The sequence below is a fragment of the Heloderma suspectum genome, chromosome 2 (assembly GCF_057233095.1).
Source record: "Heloderma suspectum isolate Gila_16-S chromosome 2, 16-S_ref, whole genome shotgun sequence".
NCBI classification, from domain to species: Eukaryota; Metazoa; Chordata; class Lepidosauria; order Squamata; family Helodermatidae; genus Heloderma; species Heloderma suspectum.
Genome location: NC_139459.1, coordinates 303159583 through 303180799, shown reverse-complemented (window position 1 = coordinate 303180799; position 21217 = coordinate 303159583). Strand labels below are relative to the sequence as shown.

Here is a 21217-nt window from a genome sequence, read left to right as displayed (position 1 = left end):
CTGCACTTGCTCCAGCTTTACAATATCTTTTTTTTAGGTGTGGTGATCAGAACTGTACACAGTATTCTAAGTGTGGTAGCACCATAGACTTGTATAAAGGCAGTATGATATTGTCAGTTTTATTCACAATTCCTTTTCTAATTATGCCTAACATAGGGTTTGCCTTTTTTACAGCAGCTGCATACTGGGTTAACGTCTTCATTGAGCTGTCCACCACAACCCCACAATCTCTTTCTTGGGTGGTTAGATCCCATCAGGTTATACTTGAAGTTGGGATTTTTTTGCCCCAATGTGCATCACTTGCACTTGCTTACACTGAACCTCAATTGCCATTTAGATGCCCATTTTCCCAGTTCGGAGATATCCTTTTGGAGCTCTTCACAATCCCTTTTTGTTTTAACCACCCTAAATAATTTGGTGTCGTCTGCAAACTTGGCCACTTCACTGCTCACTCCTAATTCCAGATCATTTAAGAACAAAAGGTCCCAGTACAGATCCCTGTGGGACTCCACTATTTACTTCCCTCCATTGGGAGAATTTACCATTTATTCCTGCTCTCTGCTTTCTGTTGTTTAACCTGTTACTAATCCATAAGAGGACCTCTCCTCTTATTCCATGACTGCTAAGTTTTGTCAGGAGTCTTTGGTGAAGGACTTTGTCAAAAGCCTTTTGGACGTCCAAAGTAAATATCTGTAACTTTGCTCTGAGCAGTCTTAAAATGACAAAGCTCTAATTTCTGATTGAGATTAAATGCATGACAGAGAATTTTATAGTTCTGGCCATTGTTTGTAAAATCAGTCAGGTAATATAATATCACTGGTTACAGCATTGTATAAGAATGTACTTTCAGTAACATTGCAGAAACATGCAGAATAATTTTACAGCAATACCAACTGAAGGATTTCCTGAAATGTTATTTTCTTGCTAGAAAGTTTGGCTTACAGTACATCTGTGATGCATCTGTTATGTTTGAGCATGATGGCAACAGATGTTCAGCTGAGAGGAATATTCAGGTGAGTTGTGCTTGTGAAACTGAATACTTATAATTGAGTTTATCCTCGGTCTCTACTGCTATCCTCAGAAAATAGAATGGATTTTCTCGCTTTTACATGAGTTGAAATTAGTGCTACTTCACACTAAGTTATAATATGAATCTAGTTTTAAATCAAAATGACCATTCTAGAGATATGTTGCATGACCTTTAACACTCAAATAGCCTAAGGAATGTGTCTTTAGGTTTCTGACTGTAGGATTGACCAAATATAAATCGAGTATACATCAATGTATACATCAGTAAATATACATCAAGGATACAAATGTCATATTAAAAGTCCTTTCACCTCCTTCTCTACAAAACCCTTGTGGCCCTTTGAACCTCATAATTTCTTAGAAGCCATGCCACCATGCCTTCCAGCCCTACTATTCTATGATTCCAGCATACCTTGGAAGTTAAGGAGCAAGTGTGTTCCTCAGAAAAAGAGCTCATAAATTAGAATGTTTGATCTTCCTTCTTCCACTAATTTTAATGTTCTATTGTTTTACTCTTTTAATAATCTGTAAGCCTCCTTGTGAAGGTGGATACCCTGAAAGGTGGGTTAAAATAATAATAATAATAATATAATATAATATAAAAATAAGTAGCTGCCTAAAATCGGTCCTGATGTGGTTGGGACTTGCATATTTTCAGCTGTACAAATTCAGCTGAGCAAGTCATAAGCGACAGTTTAAAGAAAATGCAAATGTGCTTTGGCTGAGGGTGAGGCAGGGGGCTTATGTCCCCCCCCCCCAACCAGCCAGTTCGGTATAATGGCAGCCTACTTGTAGCCCCACCAACAGCCATGTGTGGTGCTGTTGCAATGACATTGTCAGAACCTGTTAGCAAAAGCAGGTGGGGCTGTACCAACGTTTGTTGGCTAGCCTCAACCGTGCTTCTTTAATGGTGGTGTAGTAGTTGTATTAATACCATTATGGTATCAATGCAATACCATAATGGAAAGACCCATGTTTCAGCCTCCATTCCCAGAGTCTTTCATTCCTTTCACCCCCGTGAGTAACTTGTGAAGGTGTAAAAGCAGAACATTTTTTAGGATTGGCTTTTAAGTTATCTTCCTGAAAGTCTTGTGTTTGTGCAGAATGTTAAGATACTTTAGCAACCTTCTCTATATCTGTCTAGGGTATAACAGATTGCCTTATTAATATTACATAAGGATTTTTTTCCAGGATAGATTGCATGATGTCATTTTGTGGATATGTGCATTCACTTGAAGTATGTGGATCGGTTCACTTGCACAAGCCAGTTGGACTAAACTTACTCTTTATCTCATAGGCATACCTCTAGTAGGCCTTTTCGTTAATTATTATGCTCTTTGCTCGAGCCTGTTGGGTGTTTTATTGACTCCTGTGGTGCTTATTGTTTTGCATTATATGGTACTTTATTCTTTTAAATATTTGTACTGTACTGTATATTTCATTTAGCTTTTTAACTGGCTGTAATCTGCCTAGAGAACATTAGTTATTGGGCAGATTAGAAATGTATTAAATAAAATAAATAAATAAAAGTCTGGATTAGATGGTGCAGGAAGTTACGCTAGGTGCCCTTTTGCTCTACAATTCTGTGGTTTTTATAGTTGCCAGTTTTGGCTCCCTGAGTGAGCAGCATACATTTCCACACAAAGGACTCCTTTCTCATTCGTTTTGAATGCCTGTAGGCTGTTATGAATGTATGGGGGCTGCAGATGAATACAGAAAGGCACTTCAGGACTTCCAGTGAGTTGAACCGAATATTTACTAAAATATTAGTGATGCGAACCACACTAACAGTGAAATATAGCATCAAACCAAATTTATAGTATGTAGATGACAGGGTCTGCTGACAGTGGATTGCATCCTTATTGGCAACCCCCAGGCAACTTCACAGCTGTGGACAAAGAATAGTAAAGCTGGGAAGGAAGAGGCGACATTTAGTCAGACCCCTTGCACTGAGGCAGAATCATCTGACCCTACACACAGATTAGGCCAAGTGATGGCCAGCTTTTGACATCAGAGGTTATAATAGTTGCGTAGATTAGACAGTTTTTGGCATGTGGAGCCTTTCAAGCCCCAGTGGCAATGCAAAGTGAAAAGCTGCACTTGCTGAAATTCCCTGCTGGAATTCCTTTTAGATAACTACTAGCGGCACAGTAGCCCTAGTGTTCAAATTTAGGTTATCTCTGAACAGATCATGGATCAGTTCAGATGTAACACCAAATTATTGTTTAGCATTATGTGCATGAGTGGCAGCTAGCTTTGGGCTTATATGCTCCCTCCTCTCCTTTATTCTTCCGGTGCATGGCAGAGGAGATCAGAAGTATTCACTTTCTATTTTAAGCTAACCAGAGTTCCCTGTTTGTCTGAACTTGGTAAACTCTCGTAAGTTTAAACTAGTTAATGAACAAACCACAGTTTGATCCTGGCTTGTTTGAATTAACTAGAGTTTAAGGAGTTTCCTAAGTTTGTGCGTCAGGGAAACTGGTTAGTTTAAAATGGGAAGTGGAAGTTTTTAGTCTCCTACTTCTGTGTGTGGAAGAGGAAAGTGGGAAGGGGAGTGCAGGAGCCTGTGGCTTGTGCATGTAACGCTTACCCTGAGGTCGACAATGCGGTGGTGGGCACCAAAGTGCCCCTAGGCACCCTTCTTGGTGCCTGTCAAGGACCGTCCCCCTCCTGATTAAAAACAAATTTTATCTTTATTTTTTTCATTTTAAAAATTCAGCCTATACAAGATGTCATCTCTGTTTGCTTAAACTTTAATACCCCACAGGAAACAGGGGTTGAAATACCTGAAAATGTCAGGAGCAAATAGGCACAAGGTTAAAGCAAGTCATGTAATAATACTCTGTAATACCTTTTCTGCTTCATTTCCTCTTCCTACTAGCATATATAGTACTTTTCTTAACTGCTAATATGTGATTATACTGTGGATCAAAAGCATTTATTAGCAGGCAAACATTAGTCTTGTTCCTTGCTCATACCATTTCCTAGGGTTTTTAATATGACACTTGAATAATACTTATACCAGCAAAGAGCTCTGGAAAGCTGGTATTCTGACACTAGTACTAGTTGTTGTAGAAAGAGCTTGTTTGTACCCAAGGTCTGATATATGTAAATACATTTGTAAAAGTAATATGCAATGTTTTCAGCCTTTGCCTCTGAAAGAAACAGGGCATCTAATTCAACATTAATTTGTTTGTATTAGTAGAGATTGCCCAAAAGTATTTGGATAAAAATAATTGAATTTCCAAAAGCTTTATGGTTAATCACCGAAATTCTCAGTACACATTTTTATCACCTTTGTTCCTGGGAACCTTAGGCTTATGGCATATAAACAGAGAAAATACCTTGCATATGGGATTAGTGTTAGATAACTTCAGTGGAAGGGCAACACACTGGGGTTATGATCCCACTGGGGTCTGCACTGGAGCAGCTTTGAGAATCAAACTTCCCATGAACGTTCTTACTTTGTCAAAAAGTTCCCTTCCCCCGAGCTTTCCCCTTTGAGATGAAAATCTAAGACTTTCAAGCCTGAAAACAAAAAGGCAAGGGACATGCCTTTGACTCAGACATTTTTTGCCAGTATTTGTTATGTGGCTGAAGTTGAATTCTTCCTAGAACTGAGCATTTACTGTATTTGGGACATATTTCTCCCTTTCTTTTTTTCCCATGGTAGACTATAAACTATTGTCATTCTGCTTGTTTAGTTCTGTGTGTGTTTTTGTTTTAAATAAACCCATAAACCTATTTAAGAAGTTTGTCAACACAGGGAACATTAGCTTTGGCTAATGGGTGGTATACAAATGTAATAAATAAATTAAACTTTAAGAACAAAAAAATTTGTTTTCAAAGATGTCAGCGATGGGTGACATCCAATGTCACCGCTCATGCCAACAGGATTTCCCCCTTATTCTCCTCTCCCTGCATCCCACATCCCCCAGATGAAGGTCTCCCAACCCTCCAGGGCAGATTTGTGGGAGGGTGCGGGGACTGTAACAGAGGGGGGAATCTTATTGTATGAGCAGTGTTGGCAGATGGACAGTGTTGGATTTCACTCAATGTTAGGCAAAATCTGATCACTATGAAAGTGCTGAAACTATCTGGCATGAATTTGGCATCCTGAGAACTTCAACTTTTGTTTTTTATATTTCTTCAAAGCTAATATCAAGTTCTCAACTGATAATGGTTTTGCTCTCACTTTGTGGAGAGCTCCAAAATAGTGCTCACTGGTAGAGCGGATGCTTTGCATGCGGAAAGTCCTAGATTCAATCCCTGGCATCCCCAGTTAAATGGCCAGGTAGCAGATGATGTGAAAGATCTCTGCTTGAGACCCTGAAGTTCTGCTCTCAGCTGGCCAAGGAGGGCTCTCATTGGTGGCATGTGATTGTTTGAAGTCATTGCCAGTCTCACTAGACTGGGAGAAATTGTATCAAGTAAAATGGCATGGGCTGCAGCCTTGAAGTCAGCCAGCACCGCACAGCACTTTGCCTTGTAGCATGCGTCAGGGATGGGAGAACCAGGGATGTTCCAGCTCACTGAAATTCAAAGCTTGGTTTGGCTTTCTCCCATTTTCATCTGTGATCCATTTTTTGGTCTGTTAGAATAAGAAAAGTGCACATTTCTGTGTGCATTTCAAAGTGTGCTTTCTAAAAAATAATAAATACACATTTTTCAAAAGTGATCACAAGTTCAGGAAGATGTGAACATTTTTCAAAAACTGTGCTCCTGTTCAGGGTTGCGAACAGGGCAAGTTCAGATGGTTTGTGAACTGAAACAAATTCTCATACATCCCTAATTTAGTCAAGCACAGCCAGTGAGGGAAGAGAATACTGCTACTGAAAAGTGGAAAAAAGTATGGTAGCAGAAGGCAGGGAGCAAGTGAGGTGAGTGTCCCCACCGTCTAACAAAACACAAAAAAATTGGGTGGCCAGTGTTGGGATGACCAGTATGTGTGGGGGCCTGGAAGGCACCTCATGTGAGTCCCCCTCAAGCCTGCCAGTACCTCTGCAATTCAAATGACTGGATTAAATCTGAGAAGAAAAAGAGAGCCAAAAAGTGTAGGATGTTCAAGGATTAATGCAGAGGTGTGGAACCTTTTTGCTGACAAGGGCCCCATTCCCTCAGGCACATGCTGGCATTGGTTGGGTTAAACCTAAAAGTAGGCAGGGCCGCTCTTCTCTTTCTTTATTATTTATTAATATTTATATAAATATTTTGATACCACCCTTTTTGCCCAGAGGCCACCAAGGTAGTGCGCAATCAATTTAAAATCTTGCCACCCCTTTCTTCTCTTTCTCTCTCCACTGCCTTTCTTCTTCTCCTTCTCCTTCTCCTTCTCCTTCTCCTTCTCCTTCTCCTTCTCCTTCTCCTCCTCCTCCTCCTCCTCCTCCTCCTCCTCCTCCTCCTCCTCCTCCTCCTCCTCCTCCTCCTCCTCGCTTTCGCTCTCGCTCTCGCTCTCGCTCTCGCTCTCCCTCCCTCCCTCTCCTCCTCCTCCTCCTCCTCCTCCCCCCTGCCCTAGCAGGCCACTGAGGGAGGGATAGATCACACTTGCTAAAGGTCTGAACTGATCATTTCTAGTGGTCTTCCCCCTTCTGTTGCTCCGTCCATTTCATCTTTTCCCTTCATTTTCCCTGCCCCTGCTTGGCCTCCTTTCTCTTCCTCTGGGCTCCCCCCACCTGCATGAAATTAGGCAGAGGGCTGCATGAAATTAATCCAATATACTGTCTTCTATGCTTTCCAGAGTATGTGACTTAACTGAATTATGATTTCAGTTTTAAAAACTGTAACACCTGGCTAACTGTATAGCTGCTGGTAGATACATGCAGTCTGACTTCGAATACCTATATCTAAATTTGGCCTCTATAATTTTCTTAACATTTCTTAAGAATACTACCAGTTTTCCATTTCTATGTCATTGCCTTTCAGATTTCTAGTTCATGTTAAGAATAAAAGTAGATCTTGGACATCTTGTTTCAAATTGTGTGCAGGCCTGAGTAGTCATCATCGATAGATTTGCTTCTGGTCCATATTTTGAAAGTTAATACAATGATGAGGTGCTTAGCATTTTTAATAAAAGCTTAAATTCTGTGGAGAGAAGGTAATAACGTCTGAAAAACAGACATTGCTTACAGAAATGCGCCATCAATGAGCTCTTTTGAAGCATGGGCTTAGCTATTTTTTTTACTTGCTTGGAAAGTCAGAAATGAAAAGGCTTAATGACACATATAATGGCACACACTAGTCTGGTTTGCACTCTAATCTAATTTACGCTTGAAGTTGGTTTATGAACTTTGGCTTGTTTTAACCATAGTTTGTCATTATGACCAAACCCAGAATCCTTGATTGCTTTCGCTTTGTTTCCTTGCCTCCCCAAGCCTCTCAACAACTTGGAGAGGTGCAAGGCAAGAGTAGCTAGAGGAATCTCTTCTTAGATTAAACTGCTTTCGCTTGCTTTTCCCCAAACTCCTCAACCCTCCTCATTCTTCTTGGGAACAATATTCTTTCCACAGCCAACTCCTCCATTTTCTAGAGTTCTGCACATGCCAGAATGCCTATGCTTTTTGCTGCTTTTTGTATTAATTCTTGTGAACTGCCCAGAGAGCTTTGGCTATTTGGCAGTATAGAAATATAATAAATACAATAAATAAAATGAGAAGAAAAACATTAAGGGAGCTATGTGTATTTTAGTAACATGTATCAAGGACTGCATGTTAAAAACACAGCTTTAGTCTAAGCAGGATACCCTGTTACACCCACGTAGTATAAAATGATAAACTCTCAAAGGGAACAAAGGACTGATTACTGACCTTTCACTGGTTAAACATTTTCTCAGCTCTGTGAAAATGAGAAAATGCTGGGTAAGACCTCAAGGCACTTATCACAGCATACAGCAGTTATTGTTGGCAACTGAAAGGTGTTACAGCCATCTCTGGTGGTAGGAGAGGGTTAACCTGCACAGGGGTTTCCAGCTAAATTGGTGGAAAGCATTATTGAAAGATAAAATGATCAAGCATATAGAAGCACAAGTCCTACGGAAGAAGAATCAACATGGATTCTGCAAAGGTATGTCCTGTCTCACCGACCTTCTAGACAGGATGATCTGGTAAACGTTGCTTACTTGGACTTCCAAAAGGCTTTTGACAAAGTCCCTCACCAAAGACTCCTGAGCAAACTTATCAGTCATGGAATAAGAGGAGAACTCCTCTTATGGATCAGTAACTGCTTAAAGAACAGAAAGCAGAGAGTAGGAATAAATGGTCAATGATCGCAATGGAGAGATGTAAAGAGTGGGGTCTCCCAAGATTCTTCATTGGAACTGTGCTTTTTAACTTTTTCATAAATGATCTGGAATTAAGAGTGAGCAATGAGATGGGCAAGTTTGCTGATGACACCACATTATTTAAGGTTGTTAAAACAAAAATGGGATTGTGAAGAGCTCCAAAAGGATCTCTCCAAACTGGGAGAAGGTGCATGAAAAATAAGTGTAAAGTGATGCACATTGGGGCAAAAACTCCCAACTTCATGCATATACTGATGGAATCCAAGCTGGCAGTGATTGACCAAGAAAGAGATGTTGGGGTTGTGGTGTTTAACCCAATGAAAATGTTGGCCCAATATGCAGCTGCTGTGGAAAAGGCAAAATCTATGTTGGGCATAACTGAAAGAGGAATTGAAAATAAAACTACCAATATCATGCTGTTCTTATGCAAATCTATGGTGCAACCACACTTGGAATACTCTGTACAGTTCTGGTCACCACACCTCAAAAAGGATATTGTAGAGTTGGAAAAGGAGTAGAAAAGGGAAACCAAAATGATCAAGGGGCTGCAGCAACTCCCTTACAATGAAAAGGTACGACATCTGGGACTATTTGGCTTAGACAAAAGGCAAGTGAGGGGAGATATGATAGAGGTGTACAGAATTATACATGGTATGGAGAAAGTAGATATGGAGATATTTTTCTCCTGTGCCCATAATACTAGAACCCAGGGTCATCCTATGAAGCTGAATGGTGGGAGATTCAGGACAGATAAAAGGAAGTACTTCTTGACACAGCACATAGTTAAACTATGGAATTCGCTACCACAAGATGTAGTGATGGCCACCAACTTGGATAGCTTTAAAAGGGGATTAGGCAATTTTATGGAGGATAAGGCTATCAATGGCTATTGGTCATGATGGCTATATACTTACATCCAGTATCAGAGTATGCCTCTGTATTCCAGTTGCTGGGAAACATGGGTGGGGGAATGCTGTTGTACTCATATCCTGCTTGAGGGCTTCCCATGGTCATCTGGTTGGCTACTATGTGAACAGAATGCTGGACTATATCGGCCTTTGGTCTGATTCAGCATGACTTATGAATCAAGCCTCCATGGGGTGTTTCTGGGAAGGGGTGGTGGGAAGGGAAGTAAGCTTGTTTGGCTTATGGCAACAGCAACAAAAGATCTCAGAGGAGAGTTCTACACCAGGCTTGTGCAGGTGGCTGATGGTAAGCGATGATGATATTTATTTATTTATTTATTTATTTAATTTCTTAATCGCCCATCTGGCCAGTCACCCGGCCACTCTGGGCGATGTACAATGGTACAATTTAAAACGGTAAAATTCTACATTAAAACATTATTTAAAAATGGTTTGACATTTGTTTGTTTTTATAAAAGTTTAGCTGAGGAGGAGGGGGTAATATTGGGATTTTGTAATGTAGTTTATTTTCTTCTCTGAGCCACTTTTGGAAGAATAGGGTGTAAATTTTTTTTTTTTAAAGAAACGAGAAAAGAACAAGCAACTGGTCTCATAGAAGGAATCCCTTTTTGTCAGGTTCCATGGATGTCCTATAGTTTCTGTTGCAGCAAAGCCTGGTGGACCGGAAGCCCCAGAAACTGTGATTCCGATAGGAGTTTCTGAATTAATTGAGGTATGTGCCTTGGAAATCCTGTTCCTTAAAAATATAATCTGTTGGTTGAAATCTGTTGGCATGATACAAATCCTCATGCATGAAGTATAGTGTTTGATGGGTGTAAAAGGATTTTATTGCAGGGGTGTGTGTGAGGTAATCCCTTGCTAATAGAATATCCCAGCGAATGCCACCACAGCTTAGTGCCCCACTGGCTAAGGTCCCAGTGCCCATGTGTTCAGCTGAACGCATGAAAGGAACCCCTGTGTGTGTAATTATGTGCTTATGGACTACTGTATGATCATGCTCTGAATGTATGAGGGTTCTGTGTGAATAGGGCTTGTGTCTGTTGGATCTGCCTCACAGATGGGAGCTATTGGCAGCATATTTGTATTTCCTTCAAGGAGTACATACTGTGTGACTTTGAAGAGATGCACTAATACTAGAACCCAGGGTCAACCCATGAAGCTGAATGGTAGGAGATTCATGAGAGATAAACGGAAGTACTTCTTCACACAGCACATAGTTAAACTATAGAATTCACTACCACAAGGTGTAGTGATGGCCAACTTGGATTGTTTCAAAAGGGGATTATATCCTCCATATCCTTATGGAGGATAAGGCTATCAATGGCTAATAGTCATGATGGCTATATATTACCTCCACTTTGGAGGCAGTATGCCCCCCGCTACCAGTTGCTGAGGAACTCGAGCAGGGCAGGTACTGTTGAACTTCCTTTTGTCTGACCCAGCATGGCTCTGTTTATGTTCTGTATGGGTTTCATTCAAAATTGACAGTGCCAGGTAAAAATCAATAATGTTTGAACCAAAAATTGATTTTTAATCAAAGTATGTGTGTGTGTGTGTGTGTGTGTGTGTGTGCGCGCGCGCGCGCGTGCATGTGTGAACTAAGGTTGCAATCCTATGCATACTTATGTGGAAGTTATGGGACTTACTTCTGAGTAGACAGGCATAAGATTGCAGTGTTTGTTTCTTAAAAGGAGTGAGGAAAACTTAGTTGTAGAACTTGCAAGTCCTTTAATAAATGAATTGAATAAATAATACTTATTTAAAAAGTAAAGTAGTAGTCACCTTACTCTGAGTCAGTGCTCTGTTGCTGTGACTGGTGTTAGTTTTCAAACTCTGTCTAAAGCCCCAAGATTTCTTCATTGGAAATGCCATGCTTCAACTGGGTGGCTTCATGCATATAAACCATGTGTTTTACCACCAAACAGTTCCACAACCCCTCCTTTCTGGTCTCATTATGTCACAATATGCTTACTGATTTAACTGTGCAATTCTGTATGCCTTGTTTGTGTATTTGTGAGGAATAGTTAGAGGTAAGATCCTTTAGGTTGCCCAACTCTGTCACAGGATTTCATCTTCTTGAAAGGCAAAAATACAAAGACTAGATAGCATGGATAAATATTTTTAGTTTATTCCGGGAGTTTCATTACAGAGAAAACTAATGTACAATTTCCCATGTTTCTGGCGCTGCCTTAGATACGTATGTATGTCCTGGTTTTGAGTGGATGGTTCGGCTTTCAGATTACATGTTAATTTGCATATATGAGCATGTAGATAACTATCAACATGGAAAATACTGATTACCAAATACGTTTAAGTGGTTAGCATGCTTTTGAGAAAGAAACGTTCACATCCCTTGGTGACCAAACCATCTTTGTTGGGAAGTCTCTTTCCTAACTCTTGTAACTTATTTATCTAAATAGAACTTACCTAAATGCTAAGTTCAGTGGTTTTTCAGTAAAAGTGTCCTAGGTTCTCAACTTGCAATTTTAACTACAAGAGTAGGTTTTTAAAGAACAACTCTTCAGAAGGCAATGAGATATTTAATGCCTGCTTGATGCGACCTTGAATTTCAAGCAAACGTTGATTATAACAGAAAATAGGTATTACGTGCTTGACAAAATTTTCCAGCATCCTATATGTCTTCTAGCAAGCAAAGCTAGAATTGTCTGACTTAGTTCAGGCTGAAGTCAGGTGGTCACAGACCTTTACTATAAAGTATAGTATAAATATACTATATTTATACTATATTTATATAGGACAGGAAGGCCTGGCGTGCTATGGTCCATGGGGTCACGAAGAGTCGGACATGACTGAACGACTGAACAACAATAGTATAAATATATTGCGAAAGGATTTAAATCTAGATGCACACTGCTACAGCATGCACAAGGTTTATGCTAAATTCATCTAGGCATTCTGAAATTCTTGTTGTTAGAGATCTGAGGCAAGATCACAATCTTCTTTCTTTTCTACCCTCCCACACTGCCACCTAAAGAAGTTTCTAAATCAGTCCTTCTATCTGTAACACGGTTTGCAATGTGTTGTGCATCTTTCAGTGCAAAGCTGTACATATCTACTCGGACGTAAACCTTACTGTATTTAGTGGGACTTATTCCCAGATAAGTATGCATTGGATTGCACCTGTTGCCTACTTTGTCCACTAACAAACCTGTGAGAGTGGGACATCAGTTGTTCCCATTTCATGGATGCTGAATCAAAGCCAAGAAAAAGTGGCTTTCTTGAGACTGCACACTTATATCCAGGTGGTCAAGTTCCATGGATAAGGATCAGTTCTTTTTAAAATTATTATTAGTTTTTTTATTGTGAAATTTCAACAAAACCATAAAGGGGAAAAAATAGTTGCTACATAGATTTGAATATATCAATTTGAATATATGCATATGAGGGGAGTGTGTGTGTGTGTGTGTGTGTGTGTGTGTATGAAAGATAGAAAGACTAACAACAGAATATTAAGAAATATATTTTAAGCTAAATGTTTTGGCTTCTGCCTTCATCAGTAGCTGTTATATATGAAAATACAGCTTTCTAAGAATTATACATAAACTTCAACAAAGGGAGATCAAATATCCATATAAGTATCCATTCGTAAGTGGCTATATACCACCCGTTCAAATGTTGAAAGCATTAAGTCCTCAATCCATTGCATTATAGGAGTTGAGCGTTTATCCTTCCAATGTCTTTTAGCTGTCTTTGAGCACGGAGAATCCATTTGCACTGACTGTGTGTTAACTTCCAGGAAGCAGGTAGATAATTTAAGAGAATGTGTACATCAATAAATATTAAAGAGTGTTCCAATATAAAGTTTATCCGTATAATAACCTCCTCCCCAAAACAGATCGCTATTGGGCATTGCCAAAACATATGGTTAAAAGAAGCATTAGCTGTGTTACACCTCCAGCAATTAGCCGACATAGACAAACCCTTAATTAAAGAGATGTTGTGGCATCCAATAGACACAGAACAAGAGTTTTTACTGAATAAGACGTAACCTGAGATCCATAGATGCTTCAGATACAGATGCTAAAGCGGTGATCCATTGATTAGGCAAAATGGGACAGTCTAGTTCCCTATTCCATTCCAGCTTAAGATCCTGTGTATCATATTTAGTCACTGATAATAAGTATTTATAAACATGGATTGTGGGTCAATATAACCGATCAGCCTCAATAAGTGCTTCCAATAGTGAAGGTGACTCTGAAGTTGTAAAAGCGGCAGGGCTAAACCTAGATTCTAACAGATGTTGCAACTGCAAGTATTGCCATTCTGCTGTAGGAGGCAAATCATAGTTTCCATGATTCATGGGTGACATCTGAGGTCCCGTGATCTATTGGGGAGAATATTTTATTGAACCTAATACATTTCAAACTGAGTTCCTCCTCAGGGTTGCTTTTATGCACAACCATTTTTATTTTTTTAAGGATATTTTCGTTTTTAAAATAACTTTAAATACCTTTTAGATTCATTCTAACACATTTTTGGTCATTGTTGCTTTTTGTTGAGATTATACTGAGCTTGGTAAAGCTTTTGTTTTTGGGGTAGCAGGAGGGAGATAGAAGGACAAAGGGCAGGGAGACGGAGATACACACACACACACAGAGCAAAACAGATCTAGAGAAGTTAATGTGACTTCTCTCCAAAAGGGCAACATATATTTTAAATTAGTCACAATTGCCAAGGATAAAGACAGGGGCAAAGTTCTGCATTTTGGACCTTTTGATTATCTGAGAACAGGTGGGTATATATGTGTCCTTCCTTCTCTCAGAGGATGCAAGCAGTTATTCTTCACTGTAGTGCTGCAGTGTTTGCATTGCTTTTGGCAGGATCTTTCTTTGTGACATTGTTTTGCTAACCAAGCTGATTGTGCTGCACCAAATCTTTACGGCAGAAAATCGAATCCTGTTGCTGCTGCTAAGTGTGTACCTCCTGGGTAGCGTGCACAGTTTATTTGACATTGGCCTGCTCCAACCTTGCTGCAGGAGTCGTGGAGTCAAGAAAACTGTCTAATGGTTAAATCAATCATCTACCTGTTCCCTCCACTTCTTCATGCCTGATATGACATTTCACCAAGATACTGGGCTTATTTTGTCTTGCTCTTAGGTCCTGAAGTCAGAGGCTTACCTACCAACAAGAGACCCCTCGGGACCTTTCCTCATGGCAGTTGACCATTGCTTCTCCATTAAGGGTCAAGGCACTGTGATGACAGGAACTATTCTTTCAGGTTCGGTTACCATTGGGGACAATGTGGAGATTTCTGCCCTGAAGGTGAGTGTGTAATTTCCGTAAAAGGGGGTAAGAGAGACATGCAGAAAGTAAGACTGGGTTTGTTTTTCCTTCTTTTTTGGTTTGTCCATTTATTTCCTAACATACAAAACCAACCTTGTTGGGAACGTAAGAAACCATTTGGGAAATACTGTGCAGCTCTTAACATGGTATTGTTAAATGGATTCACAAAGAATGTAATTTGTAAGGGAAATGGAAGCCCAAGGCTGACTTTTTAAAAGTGGGGAAGCCCCGGAAACAAGGACATGAAAATTTTGGACAGACAAGGCAGCCAAATAGAGAGACAATCTTGCCTGATTTAGCAATAGAAAACAATGAGAGGAGAACTCAATGAGAATTTCAGGACATGTTATTAATGAAATAAAAAACACCAAGTGAGCATTTCTAAATCTTGCTAGAGTGAGATGATATGTCGGAGGATCCAATTTGTGGGTTTTGCCCTTGTGGATTGAATATTGGGAAAGACACAAGAAATCATTCAGGAAAATATTATTATGACACAGAAAACAGACAACTTAAATAATACATGCAGCTTTGTTCACCTTGCCTAAGAAAAAGAGGTGACTGTAAGAAAAGTATATAAATTCCTAAATGGCATTGGGAAAAGAAACAGTGAGCTATTACAGTAAAATATATGACATCAGTAAACAAAAGTTCGAACAAACTAGCCTAATAGCTTTTCCACGTATTTCTAATAGTACAAGATGTTTCTAAAATGCAAGGAGAACAGGTATATTAGCAGCTGTTAACATGGTAAAAAATGACATGGTAAAAAAACCCATGGTAACATCATACTCTTTGAACACTAAAATGTCATATTGATGCCCATAGAAGAAATGTATACCCTAAACCTGGACTTAAGAGTTGTCATTTATTCAGGTGTAATTACATCTGCTTAAAGTTTCAGGGCAGCATCCAACAGAGCCCTTGCCTGGGCTAGCCCAAGCCTGCTGGCCGGGTTTCGCGCACGGCCCCTACTGCTGGTGGCTGTGATGTAGTGCTTTTGGGGGCAAGCACTGCAACGAGTGGAAATGCTTGTTTCTGGAAGGGGCAGGTCACGTCCCTTCCAGAAACAAGCATTCCCCCTCATTGCGGCGCTTCCCCCTGGAAGTGCTACATCACAGCCACCAGCGGTAGGGATGAATGCACACTGCTGCCAGCAGGGCTGGCTGCGCACACTCCAGCAGGCTTGGGCTGCCCGTGCAAGGGCTCCGTTGGATACTACCCTCAGTCTTCACAGCTAAATCTTATGCATGTTAAGTCAGAAGTGAGTCCCAAGGTGTTCAGTGGGATTTACACTTGCATAGGATTGCAGCCTTAGACATATTAGTCAAGCTGTTCTGAGATCACAAGTTTCCTCCTTGCAAGTCCTAAATATTACAGCTGTTCCAGTTTTGCTTCCCAGCAGCTTGTTACATAGTGTAAAGTATTAGTAACCCCCCAAAGTGAAAACTCTCTGAAAAATTAAGCAGCCCCTTTATTAACTTCAAAAGATTTAGTACTTTCAGTGAGTATAAGCCATATATTGTATTTTATTGCTACAAAATAAGCAAAATGGGTTTCTTTTCATTAGATTGATGGGATGGAATATCAGATGGGAGACAGAATAAATAAATGAGAAGTGGGGCTTTTTGGCAACTGACCACTCGATCGTACTAAAAATGTTGTAGATGCTCTTTACTGTAAATCAATCACTTCTGAGATGCAGTTTTTCAGGTGATCTTTTAAGATTTGTCATGTAGACAACAATATGAGGAAAACATGTTTTCACTTGACTGAACTCCTGTGCAACCATGGTAGGCCTGTATGAAAGCAACAGAGAAGGCCAGTATTTATTTATTGATTATTTTATTTATTACATTTATATCCCACCTTTCTTCCATTATGGAACTCATGGTGGCTACATGTGGTTCCCAGGTGGTCTCCCCTCCAAGGACTGACCAGACCCAGACCTGCTTAGCTTCAGCAAGGTGGTGGCCTCATGTGCTTTCAGACCAATGCCCTTTATTGAAAGCATATTTATCCTACTCTTCAGTCAGTAGGCTCCCAGAATAGTTTACATGAATCCATAATTAGACAGTCCCTGCCCTCAGTCTTACAATCGAAAAAGACACGATACACAAGGAAAGGGATTGGGAAGAAGGAGGAAAAAAGCATGATGTTGATGCTTGATTCAGTTGCCCAGATGGATGGGAATATACTTATTCTGGAACCAACTGTGCTCAAGTTTGCCCTGCATCCGTTGCCCTTCTGGGCTGGCCTCTTCTTTGCTGGCCCGTTCCTCTTTTCTTTCTTCTTTTCTGCAGTTTTATCTTTTGAGTTCAAGCTTCTCTGATCCCCTCAGGGGAAAATATTTCCTCAGGAGCCCTTCTGGTGGCAATTGGGGGAAGGAAGGGCCAGCCACCCCTCGGAGCTAGATGGTGGCAACTCACTAAATTAAGTCTTGTGAGTGAAGAAAGGATCAGATTTGAAAGGGCTGAGTGGTGTGTGTGGAGATCCAGAAAATGCCTACTCTCAGTGTGAGCTGTCTAAACTCAGTTTATGATATGAGTGGATTTGATGCATTAATTCAATTTTGTTCTAATTGTTCCAGCTAATCATAGAATCATAGAATAGTACGGTTGGAAGTGGCCTGCAAGGCCATCGAGTCCAACCCCCTGCTCAATGCAGGAATCCAAGTCAGAGCATCCCTGACAGATGGCTGTCCAGCCTCGTCTTGAATGCCTCCAGTGCGGGAGAGCCCACCACCTCCCTGAGTAATTGGTTCCATTGTCGTATTGCTCTAACAGTCAGGAAGTTTTTCCTGATGTTCAGCCGGAATCTGGCTTCCTGTAACTTGAGCCCATGATTCCGTGTCCTGTACTCTGGGATGATCGAGAAGAGATCCTGGCCTTCCTCTCTGTGACAACCTTTCAAGTACTTGAAGAGCGCTATCATATCTCCCCTCAGTCTTCTCAAGGCTAAACATGCCCAGTTCTTTCAGTCTCTCCTCATAGGGCTCTGTTTCCAGTCCCCTGATCATCTTCGTTGCCTTCCTCTGAACCCTCTCCAGTTTGTCTGCATCCTTCTTAAAGTGTGGTGCCCAGAACTGGACACAGTACTCCCGATGAGGCCTAACCAGTGCTGAGTAGAGAGGGACTAGTACTTCCCGGGATTTGGAAGCTATGCTTCTATGAATGCAGCCCAAAAGAGCATTTGCCTTTTTTGCAGCCACATCACATTGTTGGCTCATATTCAGCTTGTGATCGACAACAATTCCAAGATCCTTCTCGCTCGTAGTGATGTATCCCCCAACTTGTAACTGTGCCTTTGGTTTCTTTTTCCTAGGTGCAGAACTTGGCATTTATCCCTATTAAATGTCATTCTGTTGTTTTCTGCCCAGCGCTCCAGTCTATCCAGATCACTTTGAATTTTGTTTTTGTCTTCCAAAGTATTAGCTATCCCTCCCAATTTTGTGTCATCTGCAAATGTGATCAGCATTCCCTGCACCTCCTCCTCCAAGTCATTAATAAAAATGTTGAAGAGCACTGGGCCCAGGACTGAGCCCTGCGGTACCCCACTCGTTACAAGGCTAATATGCCATAACAGTAAGAAACTTTCAGACCCAAGGTATTTTTAAAAAGGGGGATAGCAAGGTATAATAAAGCCAGGAAAATCTAGCCCTACAATACAGTATTAGCATTATATCTTCGTGATTATGTCAGGTTCACTTCATTACATTTAACAAAGCCATCAAATAATTAACTTTATTTTTATTATTATGGTCTCAATTTATGCTTTGCCTGTTGCCTGTGCCTGTCCCTTGGTTATATAGAATGTCACTGTAGTTCAGCATTCAACATATGGCCATTATGACAGGCTTTAGGTAAGTATGCATCTCCCCATTATACATATGTAGACACAAAGGGTTAGAAGTTAGAATTGCTGGTTACATTTGCTTTCCCACCCTTGTCTGCTCCTGGAGTGCTAGGCTGGGGTACCTGTGAGAGGTTATACCATTCTCAGTCCTACAAAGTAACAGAGGAGGCAGTTTTTATAACACTGTGGATTGTGACACTCCTTGACCTTTCTTTGCCCTGACTCTTTGCTAACTGAGATTGACAGCTGGTGCCCACTGGGCATTGGGGACATTGCAAAACAGCTGCTTTCCAAATTCAAGGAACCCTCCCAGCAAATAAAGTGGCATCTCGTACCTATTCTGCTAATAGACTTCGACATCTGTGACCGCTTGAACTTGCACAAAGGAGGGACAGAGCAATTAAAAATAAACAGTGACATTCTCGAACGCCCATACTTTCTGATTGAGGTTGAGAACGCCAGCAGCACACGGATTCCTTTACACTGTTGCCTATGTAAATTGCCATCTGGGGTTGATTATTGGAATTGCAATGAGAGAAGCTTGTGTGTGTGTGTGTGTGTGTGTGTGTGTTGGTTAAAACATTTGACGCAGCAAACAGCTCTCCAATGAGGCAATTTAATACTATTTGCTCAACAGTACTTGAAATCCATATTGAAGAGTATGAGCCTAGGATTTGTTCTATGAAAATGTGGTGATAACACAGTTCTGGCTGGCCTCTGGGATTATCTTAATGATCATTAAGGTCTTTAAATTGCCACATATCCAAGTTAATAAACTAGAGGAGCGTACATGATGTGACACATCTGCTGCTGCTGATGCCTTTTTAAGAAAAAGTTTCTGAGTGATGATATTCCAGTGGAATATTCTCCCCCCCCCCCTTCTTAGACATGACAGGACTTGAATGCTTTGGCCTATTACTCCAGTCATTTCAAAAACTTTGGAATAAACTCTTAACTAGAAAACTGGGTTGTCATCACTGTCTTTACTTTAGAGGCTAGGAAGCATTGTTGTATAGCCTTGCTGTAAAGGTACATTTGTATACCATAAACTGACCCAGGATTTGTTGAAAGCTGTGTTTCCCCATTTCAATTTTTCTCTCTCTGGTTTTTTTTAAAGCTGAATTTATTAAACACAGTGCGAATAGGCAATCTGTAGTTGGTGATCTATGGCAGCAGTTTCTAGGAGGCATCTCCCAGCATTATGTTGCTGTGGGTACTCCTGCTACTTCTTCTAAGCAAGAAATAGTGGGGTGAAGACTTGATGCTACATAGATGCAAAAAGAAAGGAAGGGCAATACCAGAGAGTGAAAAAAAAAACAGGAGAGGTTAAGCCTTATACTTGTACTCAGTGATTTATTGATGGCAGTGAATTGCCTGATGATGTATATTCTTGGCCTGCTAAACGTGCCAAAACATAAGCTGTAGAAATGATAACCAATAACCATAGATGTAATACTACCACAGTCATGGAAAAGAAACAGAACATAAATAATTATTTTATGGGCATCTTAGTCCAATGGTAAAAAAATCAAAATCAAAATCTGGCATCAGAAAAGTTAACCTGACAAGGAGCATTCTGCATTTACTACATACTCACTGAATAAGCTTCCCAGGCCTAGAGACAAAAGCTAACCATGCCTTCGAGGGGTCTACAGGTGAGGCACTTGCAAGTAAGGGCTTTCCAGTGCAGCAGCCATTTTTGAAAGACTATTCCCTGGAGAAATAATTATGAGAAAAGTGGTGTAGCTTCTTTACTAGATCTAGATGCACCAAGATAGTTGAGAGTAAATGTTATTGCTACTTAGCTGATGCATTTACTTATATCTTCCCCTTCAAAATGAGTCATTTCAAATTTTGTTGTTTTTCTTTGTTATACCACATCTGTTGTGGTATAACATCTGTGGTATCATTACTACAGTCCATGTTTTAAAAATAAAAATACAGGAAGATAAAAACAACTTCTTGGGAATCACAGAGGAGCTAATTTTCATAACAATTACATATATGATATAATAAATAGGGCTGCTGGTTTTAATACTCTTTTTTAGCATTTTTATTAATGCCTGTCATGCAGCTATGGGTTTTGTGTCCCACAGTTAACTTAAGCAGTGTATTAAGATGCTCCTAAGACCCTGTTTCTGTGTTTTATTTTTTGTTTATTTATTAAAAGCACTTACACCCTCAGTGGGAGGTTCAGGGCGATTTGTGAAGGATGGAGCTCTGGCTTCACTGAGGTCTAGTCCTCACCAATACATCAGAGATCAGATGAGGTGGTCTCAGATGCATGACTTCAGACTGCAGTTGGAGGCTCACATGATGGAATGCTCCACCCATGGAAAAACAATCCTCCATCTGGACAACTATAATGGGTTGTACCTCGCACTGCTGGTCTGCTAGTGGAATGGAAGATCTGCTCTGGAAGGCTAGGGTACCCTCTGGAGCAGATTGCAGGGGGCACAATGAGCTGAAGAGGAAAGAAAAGTCCTGTAGTGCAGGTGGAGGTTCACTTATGTGGTGCTGGATATAGCCCAATGCCAGGGAGAAAGATAACCTAGAAACGTTCTCCCTGGTATCAAGTTTTCTATTTGCAGGGATTTTTCTTTTGTATGGAGGAGCATTCAGTTATCTGTGCCCCCACTTGCACTCTGAAATGTTACAGCCTGGGCAAATGTTGACCATCTCATCTGTTTTTTCAACAAGCCATCAGAGGGCTATACAGAATGGTTCCTGTCTCTCTTCCTGATCCAGTAGTTGCCCCCAGGAGTCCTTTTATGTGCCACAAGATTTAGCTGATTCATATGCCAGATATTACAGCCTTGTAGCAATG

The 21217-nt window shown here is 40.5% G+C and overlaps 1 protein-coding gene across 8 annotated transcripts in view; it reads left to right on the top strand.

Annotated features, from left to right (window-relative positions):
* Nucleotides 1-21217, top strand: part of EEFSEC (eukaryotic elongation factor, selenocysteine-tRNA specific) — a 262269-nt gene that overhangs the window by 78643 nt on the left and 162409 nt on the right. For all 8 annotated transcript variants that reach the window (XR_014788537.1, XM_084840159.1, XM_084840163.1 and 5 more), the window contains 2 exons: nt 9847-9943; nt 14350-14514. Coding sequence is in view for 7 of the 8 variants with exons in the window: in XM_084840159.1 (XP_084696285.1) it covers nt 9847-9943; nt 14350-14514 (262 nt within the window). In the remaining variant the exon portion in view is untranslated. The remainder of the gene's footprint in view (nt 1-9846; nt 9944-14349; nt 14515-21217) is intronic.